Here is a 13,280-nt window from a genome sequence, read left to right as displayed (position 1 = left end):
AAGCCGCATGTCAGTGCGACTTTAGGTTCGACTTGGCTGGCATCTGTGCAATATCCATGCAAGTCGCACCTGAAATCGTCAAAAATTGTGCATGAACTTTTTTAAAAATGGTGCAGCACCGCAAAGTCGGTGCCACACCTATTTGAATACTTTCACTGCTTGAACTGATGCAAGTTGTCAAATCGCATGACAAGTCACACTGGTGTGACCGTTGGGGCTTAATAGTCTTTTGGGGATTATCGGTGTATGCCAAAATGCGATGTTTAGTCTCCTACAGTGAGCAACAAATGGAATTCAGCAAAAATACAGAAATCCGTATTTCTATACTTGTTTTTCAGATTAGGGACTTAAAGTGGTTGTAAACCCTTACATATATCCAATAAGGTGACTGGCCTCAGGTGATACACAGAGATGAAATAAATCCTCCTGCATAAGTTTGTCTACAGCTGTCTTTCCCCTACATCTATTCAAAGTGCAGAATTTACACAGGATCTCTCAGCTCTGAAAAGCAGGGGGAAGGAAGCTGAAGTTACAGTATCTCACAAAAGTGAGTGCACCCCTCACATTTTTGTAAATATTTTATTATTATATCTTTCATGTGACAACACTGAAGAAATGACACTTTGCTACAATGTAAAGTAGTGAGTGTACAGCTTGTAAACCAGTGTAAATTTGCTGTCCCCTCAAAATAACTCAACACACAGCCATAGTGTAACAAATAATTCTGCGCTGCCTAAAGGAGAAAAATCAGCTAACACAGCAAATAAGATAAATGCACTAAAAATGGATACAAAAAGTGTAGTGCTAATATATGAACATGAAACCCCAACAAATATCAGAAAAAATGGATGAAACCCAATGATCATTAATAAGAATAAAAATGAAAACATAAGAATATCTAAAGAATACAAATGTAATAAACCCAGTGACTGGTGATAGACATCCAAACAAAGTCCAATTGAAAAATGGATGTCAAAATATAGTAATGAGTTCCATGTAAAAATAAAAAAAATGAAAAACTTCATGTGAAGATCATAACGGTGAACAAAATGTAAGCTTGAAGTACAGAGATACCACCACCAGAAGTAGGGAGGCTTACCAGAACGTTTGAACCCAGAAGAACATATGTTCAGTGGGTCAAACAGGCTTAAGTAGATAATGTCTATATATACTATATATAATGGCAAGTATATCTATATATACTTGGAAGGCTGCAGTGGAGGGACCCCCCAGATGATGTCTAAGGAGACGAAACGCGTCAGAAGGACTCCACTGCCGCCATTTATTACATGAAAAGCACTGTTTCATCTGTTCACATGTGAGTTTTTTAACTTTATTAACCTCTTCAGCCCCAGAAGATTTTACCCCCCTTCTGACCAGAGCGTTTTTTGCGATTCGGTACTGCGTTGCTTTAACTGACAATTGCGCAGGCGTGCGACGTGGCTCCCAAACAAAATTGACGTCCTTTTTTTCCCATAAATAGAGCTTTCTTTTGGTGGTATTTGATCGCCTCTGCGATTTTTATTTTTTGCGCTATAAACAATATAAGAGCTACAATTTTGAAAAAAACGCATTATTTTTTACATTTTGCTATAAAAAAAAACCCCAAAAATATATAAAAAAATGTTTTTTTCCTCAGTTTAGGCCAATCGTATTCTTCTACATATTTTTGGTATAAAAAAAAAATCGCAATAAGCGTTGATTGATTGGTTTGTGCAAAAGTTATAGCGTTTACTAAATAGGGGATAGTTTTATAGCATTTTTATTAAAAATTTTTTTTTTTACTAGAAATGGCGATTTTTATTGTGACTGCGACGTTATGTCGGATATTTTTTACACATTTTTGGGACCATTGTCATTTATACAGCGATCAGTGCGATTAAAAATGCATTGATTACTGTGTAAATGACACTGGCAGTGAAGGGGTTAACCACTAGGGGGCGGGGAGGGGTTAAGTGTGTCCTAGGGGAGTGATTACTAACTGTCAGGGGGATGGGCTGGTGTGTGATGTCACTGATCTCTGCTCCCAATGGCAGGGAGCAGAGATCGAGTGACACTTGTCACTAGGTAGAACGGGGAGGTGCTGTTTACATCAGCATCTCCCCGTTCGTCCTCTCCGTGAGGCGATCGCGGCTATCCCCGCGGCGATCGAGTCTGCGGGACCCGCGACCCGACTCACGGAGCTCCCGGCCGGCGCACGTGCGGGGAATTCAAATGGACGTACAGGTACGCTCATTTGCCCAGCCGTGCCATTCTGCCGACGTACATCGGCATGCACCGGTCGGGAACCGTTTAAATTTATTGCATATTTTACGGAATCACGCTATGTGGCTCTTTTTGTTCTCCCCATTATAAACTCATCTGCCATATCCATGCACACCGGGTCATCACTTCCATGTGAAATATCCATATAACCATCCACCATTTTGAGGATGACCGTGAGTTCCAATTGGCGACCTCTGAAGATTTCGGTGCTTGGTTCCATCGGTTGTCTATACAACTTAAGCCTGTTTGACCCACTGAACATATGTTCTTCTGGGTTCAAACGTTCTGGTAAGCCTCCCTACTTCTGGTGGTGGTATCTCTGCACTTCAAGCTTACATTTTGTTCACCGTTATGATCTTCACATGAAGTTTTTCATTTTTTATTTTTACATGGAACTCATTATTATATTTTGACATCCATTTTTCACTTGGACTTAATTTGGATGTCTATCACCAGTCACTGGGTTTATTACATTTGTATTCTTTAGATATTCTTATGTTTTCATTTTTATTCTTATTAATGATCATTGTGTTTCATCCATTTTTTCTGATGTTTGTTGTGGTTTCATGTTCATATATTAGCGCTACACTTTTTGTATCCATTTCAACACACAGCCATAAGGGTCGGTTCACACATGGGCAACACGACTTTAACGCGACTTTGTACCGCGACTTCAACGCGGCTTCAGCGCGACTTTGGCACGACTTCGGCAAATTACGAGGCGACTTCAAGTCGCCTCCATGACGGGCGACTTTGCTGGCGGCCCCCCCCCACCGTACCAGGCCGCATGCCCTCAACATGGGGGGTGCTTTGGGGCATGGGGGGCGCAGTGTGCGCCCCCCCCAAAGCACCTTGTCCCCATGTTGATGAGGACAAGGGCCTCTTCCCGACAACCCTGGCCGTTGGTTGTCGGGGTCTGCGGGCGGGGGGCTTATCGGAATCTGGGAGCCCCCTTTAATAAGGGGGCCCCCAGATCCCGGCCCCCCACCCTATGTGAATGAGTATGGGGTACGTGGTACCCCTACCCATTCACCTAGGGAAAAAAAGCGTCAATAAAACAAACAGTACACAGGTTTTTAAAATAATTTATTAGGCAGCTCCGGGATCTTCTTCCGACTTCGGGGGTCCTCTTCCGACTTCGGGGGTCTCTCCGCCGTCTCCTCCCGGTGTCCGCATCTTCTGCCGGCTCCTCCGCTATCTTCTGCAGCTCAATTGCTAGCGGTGGTCCGGACTTCTGCCTTCTTCTTTTCTTCCAGAGATGTTGACACAACGCTCTCTCCAGCTGGAATGGTCTCTGAACGCTCCGCAACGGACTTATATAGGCGGTGACCCCGCCCCCTTATGAGGTCACTGTCCCAGGGCATGCTGGGGCTGTGCCGTCATAAGGGGGCGTGGTCATCACCCAGTGACCACGCCTCCTAAAACGTCACAGACCCAGCATGCCCAGGGACTGTGACGGCATAAGGGGGCGGGGTCACCGCCTATATAAGTCCCTTGCAGAGCGCACAGAAACCATTCTGGCTGGGGAGAGCGTCGTGTCAACATCTCTGGAAGAGAAGAGGGAAGAAGATGATCCAGAGGTCCGGACCACCGCTGGCAAAAGAGCGCCAGAAGATAGCGGTGGAGCCGGCAGAAGATGCGGACACCGGGAGAAGACGCCGGAGAGACCCCCGAAGTCGGAAGAAGATCCCGGAGCTGCCTAATAAATTATTTTAAATACCTGTGTACTGTGTTTTTTATTGACGCTTTTTTCCCTAGGTGAATGGGTAGGGGTACCATGTACCCCATACCTATTCACATAGGGTGGGGGGCCGGGATCTGGGGGCCCCCTTATTAAAGTGGGCTCCCAGATTCCGATAAGCCTCCCGCCCGCAGACCCCGACAACCAACGGCCAGGGTTGTCGGGAAGAGGCCCTTGTCCTCATCAACATGGGGACAAGGTGCTTTGGGGTGGGGGGGGGGCCGCAGCGCGCCCCCCTCCCCCAAGGCACCAAACCCCCCATGTTGAGGGCATGCGGCCTGGTACGGTTCAGGAGGGGGGGGGGCGCTCGCTCGTCCCCACCCCCATTCCTGTCCGGCCGGGCTGCGTGCTCGGATAAGGGTCTGGTATGGATTGGGGGGACCCCCCACGCCGTTTTTTCGGCGTAGGGGGTTCTCCTCAAGGTCCATACCAGACCCAAGGGCCTGGTATGCCCCTGGAGGGGGAACCCATGCCGGATTTTTATTTAAAATTTGGCGCGGAGTTCCCCTCAAGATCATCTGAGCACAAGCCGCATTGATCCGACTTCAATGATAGTCAATAGGCTAAAGTCGGATCAAAGTAGTACAGGGAGTACGCTCTGAAGTCGGAGCGACTTCAGTAGTGTCTATTAAGACGCTAGCGTTAACTCCCATTGAAACTATTTCTGGAGCGACTTGGGGCGACTTGAGGGCGTACAAGTCGGATCCCAAGTCGCCCCAGTGTGAACCGAGCCTTATTGTCTAAACCGCTGGCAACAAAAGTGAGTACACCCGTAACTGAAAATGTCCAAATTGGGCCTAAAGTGTCAATATTTTGTGTGGCCACTATTATTTTACAGCACTGCCTTAACCTTCTTGAGCATGGTTCACCAGAGCTTCACAGATTGCCACTGGAGTCCTCTTCCTTTCCTCCATGATGACATTGCGGAACTGGTGGATGTTAGAGACTTTGCGCTCCTCCACATTTGAGGATGCCCCACAGATGCTCAATAGGGTTTAGGTCTGGAGACATGCTTGGCCAGTCCATCGGCTTCTTTAGCAAGGCAGTGGTCATCTTGGAGGTGTGTTTGGGGTCATTATCATGTTGGAATACTGCCCTGTGACCCAGTAACCAAATGGCGGGGATCATGCTCTGCTTCAGTATGTCACAGTACATGTTGGCATTCATGGTTCCCTCAATGAACTGTAGCTCCCCAGTGGCGGCAGCACTCATGCAGCCTTAGACCATGACACTCCCACCACCATGCTTGACTGCAGGCAAGACACACTTGTCTTTGTACTCCTCACCTGATTGCCGCCACACATGCTTGATACCATCTGAACCAAATAAGTTTATCTTGGTCTCATCAGACCACAGGACATGGTTCCAATACTTTGTGTCCTTTCTTGTGCACCGTTTTTAGAAGAGGCTTCCTTCTTGGACGTCAGCCATGCAGGCCAATTTGATGCAGTGTGCGGTATATGGTCTGAGCACTGACAGGCTGACCCCCCTACCCCTTCAACCTCTGCAACAATGCTGGCAGCACCCATACGTCTATTTCCCAAAGACAGCCTCTGGATATGACGCTGAGCACGTGCACTCAACTTCTTTGGTTGATCATGGCGAGGCCTGTTCTAAGTGGAACCTGTCCTGTTAAACAGCTGTATGGTCTTGGCCACTGTGCTACAGCTCAGTTTCAGGGTCTTGGCAATCTTCTTATAGCCTAGGCCATCTTTATGTAGAGCAACAATTCTTTTGTTCAGATCCTCAGAGAGTTATTTGCCATGAGGTGCCATGTTGAACTACCAGTGACCAGTATGAGAGAGTGAGAGCGATAACACCAATTTTAACATACCTCCTCCCCATTCACACCTGAGATCTTGTAACACTAACAAGTCACATGACACCGGGAGGGAAAATGGCTAATTGGGCCCAATTTGGACATTTTCACTTAGGGTTGTACTCACTTTTGTTGCCAGTGGTTTAGACATTATTGGATGTGTGTTAAGTTATTTTGAGAGGACAGCAAATTTACACTGTTATAAAAGCTGAACAATCGCTACTTTACATTGTAGCAAAGTGTCATTTTTTTAGTGTTGTCATATGAAAAGATGTAATAATTTTTTTTTTTTAAATGTGAGGGGTGTACTCACTTTTGTGAGATACTGTACATCAGTGAGGAGAGCTGATTGGAGGGAATTGACACCCCCCCCCTTCACGCACCACACAGGAACCAAGCTGAGGCTGTCAACCACAGACTATGCCTTCCCCATTTTTCTCTTGGTGTCAGGAAAACTCATCAGAAGTGCCTCATGCTGATAGCAAAGGAATAAGGCAACAGAAACAAGTGACACTTAGTGCTCTGGATTGAGACAAGCACACATTATGGCGGAATATGCTTTGTTCATATTTCATGTCTGAGGTTTACATCTACTTTAAAACATGTTTATTCCCAAAAATAAAAATATAACATAATGCAGCTTATCAGACCCAAGGCCTCATTCACATGGGGTGTATTAACCCAAATTAAGCACAGAATAAATTGTCCCATGTGAACAAGGCATAAGATGTGGTGACTGCATTACTTTTCTTTTTTTAAATTTTGTTTTCTTTTTATTTTCACCTGGTGATCCTGTCACAATAACACACTTCCTGTCCTAGAGTGACAACGCTAACTCATCCTAGGCTGCTTTCCTGATTTGGACAGAAAACACACCTCCCACTCTCATCACCTCTATAACATAGTAATGAGATGTTTTGTAAATCACAGAAGATGGCTGGATAAGCTAATAACATTTGTTTAAAATCTGAGCTTGGCTCACAGGAAGTGACAAGGACCCTGAAATTCTGGCAGAATCAACATTTACTTTCCTGTACTTGCAGAATATGTACTTAGCCTGGAAAAAAAGAAGAAAAACTAGTGCAGCCACTACATCTAAGTATTTGTATGCTGCAATATTGTTATATTTCTGTTCTTTGGTCTGGATATACTTCATTTTACTAAAGCTGTTGCATCTGCCTGTGCCGAAGAAATATGAAGACTGTCATTATTAACCTCCTTAAAATACTTGGCCTGAGTGTCCCTGTACTTTTTAAGGCACTAACTTGGAACACACATGCCACTCACAAAAGTTAGGGTGCCATCAGAGCTCCTAAACTATAAACTTGATCCAGGTTAGTGGAAAGTACTAAACATACTGGAAAAGCATGGCAGCCATGGAACTAGTATTTCCAGCAGCAATGGCAGCCCCCTGTACTACCTCAATTCAAGCCTAAGTATCGCACAGGAGAAACTCCTGCAAAGGCTACGTACATTTAGATTAAAAGGGAAGTTATGCTTTAATGAGTCTAATAATAAAAAAAATAAATAAAAAAAAAGGAATAAACACAAGATAAGATCCAAATGACCACAGAGCACCATTTATAGAAATTATGGAGGAAAGTTTTAGGAGATTATCAAAACTGAAGATCTTTAAAAAATTGCTGCTTACATTATATTTCCTGCTGACTAATCCCATTGTTTTCTGCTGTTTTTCTCTTCCCAGCCTAATCTGGCTGATAATACAAAATCTGTTGTCCTTGGCTGCATTGATGTTGCATTGTAATAAAAAAAATCCTATGTAGCTAGGATTGTTGTCTTATTGTAAAAGGCAACTTATGTTTTAAATTGTTACTTTTGCATTAAAGTTTATGCCTAAATGTGATATATTGCAGTTTATCAGACCTTAGATGTGGTGGCTGCATTCATTTTTTTCCCTATATTTTCACCTGATGATCCTTCAACTAACACACTTTCTTGTTCTAGGATGACAAAACTCACCCTATCGTATCTGTGGAGGGTGCAGCCTTGTCACCTAAGTAAAGGATTACAGAACACTCCTTTTTTTTCTCAATTACATAGGTAGAAGTATTTTGTAGTTCACAGAGATAGCTGGGAGCAATGTAACAGATAAAAAGGCAGCACAGGAGGTTATCCGCTCATAAGATTTTTGGGAGGATTAACAGGCATTTTTTTCACTTCTTAAACAGATATAAAAAATGCCGCTAATTTAACAGATTGAAAGGTAGCAAATAAAAGGAATTCTTGGTTAAGTTTTACATACTGTCATAAGAGAAATATGGAGCCACGACCTTCTGATAATGCTAGTTGCCTGGCTGTGTTTGGTCACCATTGTTGCAAATCACAGGGACAGAAGAAGCATACAGCAAATGAAAGTCCGTATTCCTTCTATACCAGATCAATGACAGTCGGGCACCTAACATTTGTAGAAGGGGAGGTCAGCAATGACTATGCATTTTTCTGATGGTAGGTTTCCTTTAAGCAATTCCTGCTCTGATATTTTTCTGTTTAAAAAAACACTCCAGTGCATTTTCTAATTTAATTCGATCTGATAATATTGTTTTTCCAATCTAGTATAAAGATTTCATAGTTAATCTCAACGTTTACAGTGTACTTTTTGCCACAGATCATATGCCTGCCTCCCTATGACTCCTTGTTTCATCTTTTCTGCCATTGTTCATTAGTTAAATTCCTCTGGACTTCTAGCACTTGCCATAATGCCGAGATCCTTGCTAGTTGTTATTGGGTATAACAATCTCTTTGCCGCTGTTCTACATTTTCACTGTACTTCCATCTTTCTTTTCTCTTTCTCCCATACAAGGCATGCTGGCTACACTTTATCTGAGTGATGTCCTTGGCATTAATCCTGCCTGCTGAAAGTAGCTTGTTTTCTTTTATTCCCAAGCTACATCGCCTACACATTACCTCTTTTGTAATTGATTTATTATGACGTCTCTAGTCGGTGTGCTGGGATTCAGTTCTATCTTAGCACTGATCCTTTTTTCTTTTTCTTTTTTTTTTTTTCCCCCTGTAGATTCAACAGCTTGCAATCCGCTGCATCCAGAAGAACATCAAAAAGAACAAGGGGGTAAAGGGTTGGCCCTGGTGGAAGCTTATCAGCACTGTCCGGCCTCTGATACAGGTGCAGCTGACCGAGGACCAAATCCGAGGCAAAGACGTAAGTACAATGGTTGTCACACCCAGCTTTGCCAATATATTCCGTGTTCATTTGTAGAGAAAATGTGTTTGTTGATACTATGCATGGGCTAACTAATAATCCATAGGGGGCTTCTGTTCTGCCAGCAGGCTGTCTGTGCATTGTGCTGCTGGTAGATAAAATTTCTATACACAGTTTCCCAGGAGACAGTGATGCTCCTATTATAATATCTATTATTATAAGTGATGCTTATCTATTTTTCTATATTTTTATATTGTCAGCGTTGTTCAGTAAGATGATGTAGTGAGTAATAATGATGTGAAATGATCAGAAAACCAATGCTAGCACTCATATTTTAGTTTAAAGAAGAAGTTTGGGGTACATACAAAAAAGCAACCTTACAGAATTACCTGTTTGCTGTAGCATTGGTCTGATGTGGCAGCTGTCCCATGTTGGTTCTGAAACCAAGAATTGAGTGATCACATGACCCATGATTGCTCAGTTCTCGGTCTGCTTGGAGCAGAGAATTGTGACCATCAGTCACCGCTGTCCGCTCTGCCCCTCCAGCGGTAACTGGAGTGCCAGGCAAAAGAGGGGGCGGGTGGAGTATTAAATGCTGGATCCAGCTGTCAATCAGGCAGCAGGGTGGATCTGGACAATATGATTGTGATCCTTCCAGAACCCGCAGTGGCTCTCTGATGCTGGTTTGATAGTGGGCACTAGCCTGCTATTAGCTGACTCTGGGTCACAGGAGAGCAAAAGTAAGGGCACACCTGTTACTCACAAGAAAGGTGAGGCCAAAAAAGCTTTGGCCATACTTCTCTTTAAAAATTAGTCAAAGGGGGTTATTTACGAAAGACAAATCCACTTTGCACTGCAAGTGCACTTGGAAGTGCAGTCGCTCTAAATCTATGGGATAGATCTTAAATGAGTGGAAGCTCTGCTGATTTTATCATCCAATCATGTGCAAGCTAAAATGCTGTTTTTTATTTTCCTTGCATGTCCCCCTCGGATCCACAGTGACTTTACTTCCAAGTGCACTTGCAGTGCAAAGTGGATTTTCCTTTAGTAAATAACCCCCAAAGTGTATCTAAACTCAAAAAACAAAAATGTAATATATTGCAGATTATCAGTCCTTGGGTGCAGTTAGTTCCCCTCTCCTCATCATCTTCATTACATAGGGTTAGGTGTTCTCTAGTTCACAGAAGATAGCTGGGAAGGCTAAGATTTCAGTTCAGTGCACAGGAGATTACAAGGACACAAATATTCTGACAGGATCAACGGGTATTTTTTGCACTTGGCTTTAAAAAAAAATAAAAAATGAATGCACCAAACTGCCTTTGTCTGTTTACATTTACCCTTAGTGCCGGTTCACACTAGCGCTGTGCGGGAACCGGTGCGATTTCAGTGCCGGTTCCCGCATCACATAGGACTCACAGGCAGTTCACACTGCCCTATGCGAACTGCTTTGGGTGTCAATAGAAAGTTAATGACACCCCCAGATTGATTCACATATTGCAGTATAAACTGTCAAATGGTGCAGGAATCAGATCATGTGGGTGTGAACACCCATGTGATCCGATTCCAATGCAGACCAAAAAAAGGGTCCTGCATCGTTTTGGTGCGAATGCAATGTGAATTCAGCCATACAATCTGTATGGCTGAATTCGGATCACACAGACCTCGCATGTGATCTGCAGTGCGGTGCGAATCACATGTGATGTGCAACATCAGACCAGTGTGAACATTTATGATAATACATTTTTTTTTGTTTAAAAATAACAAACATGTTGTTCTTACCTGCTCTGTGTAGTCGTTTTGCACATATCAGCCCAGATCCTCCTCTTCTCGGATCCCTCTTTGGTGCTCCTGGCCCCTCTCTCCTGTTGAGGGCTCCCACAGCAAGCAGCTTGCTATGGGGGTACCCAAGCCTAGCTCTGTGTGTCCATACAGACACGGACTTGCAGACTGGCCCCGCCCCCTCTCTCTCGTGGCTCACTGACTTTGACAGCAGCGGGAGGCAATGACGCTTCGCTGCTGTCTCAGCCATTGAGAAAGGAGAGTCCAGACAGCCAAGTCTCTCGTCCAACATCGCTGGATCGAGATGGGGCTCAGGTAAGTATTAGGGGGGGCTGCTGCACACAGAAGGCTCTACAACCACTTTATGGATGATGGCCTGCAATGCACAAATGTTAGACTTCCACTCACTTCCTGCTGTGCATTCAGCACAATAAGTAAAGGGAAATCTCCCCAGTGGTACAGACAGAAACAATGCATGGCCAGTGTTTTTCTATACTCTACACTATCCAAAACTCTGTAATTACTGTGGAGATTCACTCCCTCAGTTTGTCTTGCAGACCAGTGTCACCAGTACTAAATCCATATTATCTTGCCATTAGAACAAGAATGGGGGGAAATTTTTCAATGGGGTCACTTGTTCAATGAAAGCTGTCAGGGGGGCTCCTCCTTTTGGAAAGTTTTCCTCTCACTTCCTGTTGTGTCTAATAGACAGGAAGTGAAGAGGAATCTCTACATTGGACACAGATGACAAAGAAAACCTGAAAGGTATTTTAACCTTAACCTCAGGTTGCTTTCCACTTTATGGCATGACTACATTATAATGTCCTATGACACTTTAACCAGTAGATAGTTGAAAATACTGACTGCAGTTCTTTAATCGTGATGATATTTATTATATCAATATTCTACGCTTCAAAGCACCAGAAAGCTTGTCTTATGCCGCGTACACACGAGCGGACATCACAGCAGACTTGGTCCGGCGGACCGGAGTCCGGTGGATAATTCGATCGTATGTGGACTCCAGTGGATTTTTTTTTCCCAAAAGTTTGACGGACCCAGAAATGAAACATGTTTCAAATCTTTCCGACGGACCCGAGTCCGGTCGAAAAGTCCGCTAGTCTGTATGCTAGTCCGACAGACACAATCCGACGCTAGGGCAGCTATTGGCTACAGGCTATGAACTTCCTTGATTTAGTCTTGTCGTACATCATCCCGTACGAATCTGTCGGACTTTGGTTGATCGTGTGTAGGCAAGTCCGTTCATTCGGAAAGTCTGTCGAAAAGTCCGCCAGACCTAGTCCGCCCGTGTGTACGCGGCATTAGATACAGGCTTTCTGGTTTCACAAAACCCTTTAAGTGAACATATTAAACCATTCACTGAGCACTTAAGATTTTTATAAAATAATATTTTGGTGATACGGGTCATGTTTACCACACTGTGCCACATTCCTTGCTAAAATCTTCGATCTGTTCTAGACAGGAAGGATGGGCAGACTTTGCAAGCACATCACACTTGAACTGCTCAGCTAATGTCAACATCCCTAGAAGCCTGAGGTTCTCACCCTTTGGTTTTATGGCAGAATTAACACATAAAGATTGGTAATGTTTGATTAGAGTCTTTTAAACCTGGAGTCTTGAAGTGGAACATTTAAAAGTGTAGGCCTTGATGGTAATGCTAGTTCTAAAAGGAGATTTGTTTATTCAGAGAATAGAATGTATCAGGGGTGCAGCTAGATGGCATCAGGCTGAGAGTGCTTAATGCCTGTTTCAATGACAAAATACCACATGTGGTAATATGCAGCTCTATCTAAATTCAGCAGAGAGGTACCACTTCTGTAAAAGGACTGCTAATGGAAAAGTCACAGACTTGGCATGCGTGGCGCAGGACCTTCCTGATTAATCACTGTCACATAGAGGCTAGAGACTTTGCTTTGTGGATTCTGTTAATCTTACTGACTCAGTCAGTTCCATATAAGAACTCAAAAGTTATTGGCATAGTGGCTGATGAGTTCCTAATCTTGCAGTATATGTAGAATAGTCATATCTTGCAGTCTGATCAGTACAGATACATTTTTTAGTCTTTGCAATGACATTTGGAAAGTCAGGAGCCAAGGAAGCACATCAGTAGGTGTTTTACTAATGGAAATAGGATATTCTCTTTGCTTGGTGTATGAGGTAAAGCTCTACTGACTTCCACCATCTAATCATGTACAAGCAAGCATACTGTTGTGTTTTTGTTTTTTTGATTCTTTGCAAAAAGAATTTTCACTAAATTTACTAAGAGAAAATTCCCGACAAAGTGCAATTCCCCTACAAAGTGAACAGCCTACTTGCCTAAATCAACCACAAAAGTCCTAGTGAGATGAGTTTGCTAGCTGTTATAGGTTACATCACGCACCTTCTGTACATTACCTTTTTTAAAGTTTAAAATGGCTGATATGTTCTCTTTAAGTGTACATATTCACTTTAAATGTACATTTTTACCCGTTTATTATCAA

At 43.5% G+C, this 13,280-nt stretch overlaps 1 protein-coding gene across 17 annotated transcripts in view; it reads left to right on the top strand.

Moving 5' to 3' along the window:
• Positions 1-13,280, top strand: part of MYO18A (myosin XVIIIA) — a 498,725-nt gene that overhangs the window by 354,357 nt on the left and 131,088 nt on the right. For all 17 annotated transcript variants that reach the window (XM_073616822.1, XM_073616821.1, XM_073616820.1 and 14 more), the window contains one exon: positions 8,860-9,003. In XM_073616822.1, the coding sequence (XP_073472923.1) occupies positions 8,860-9,003 (144 nt within the window). The remainder of the gene's footprint in view (positions 1-8,859; positions 9,004-13,280) is intronic.

This window comes from Aquarana catesbeiana, linkage group LG02 (assembly GCF_042186555.1).
Source record: "Aquarana catesbeiana isolate 2022-GZ linkage group LG02, ASM4218655v1, whole genome shotgun sequence".
NCBI lineage: Eukaryota > Metazoa > Chordata > Amphibia > Anura > Ranidae > Aquarana > Aquarana catesbeiana.
This window is presented reverse-complemented; position numbering and strand designations above follow the sequence as displayed.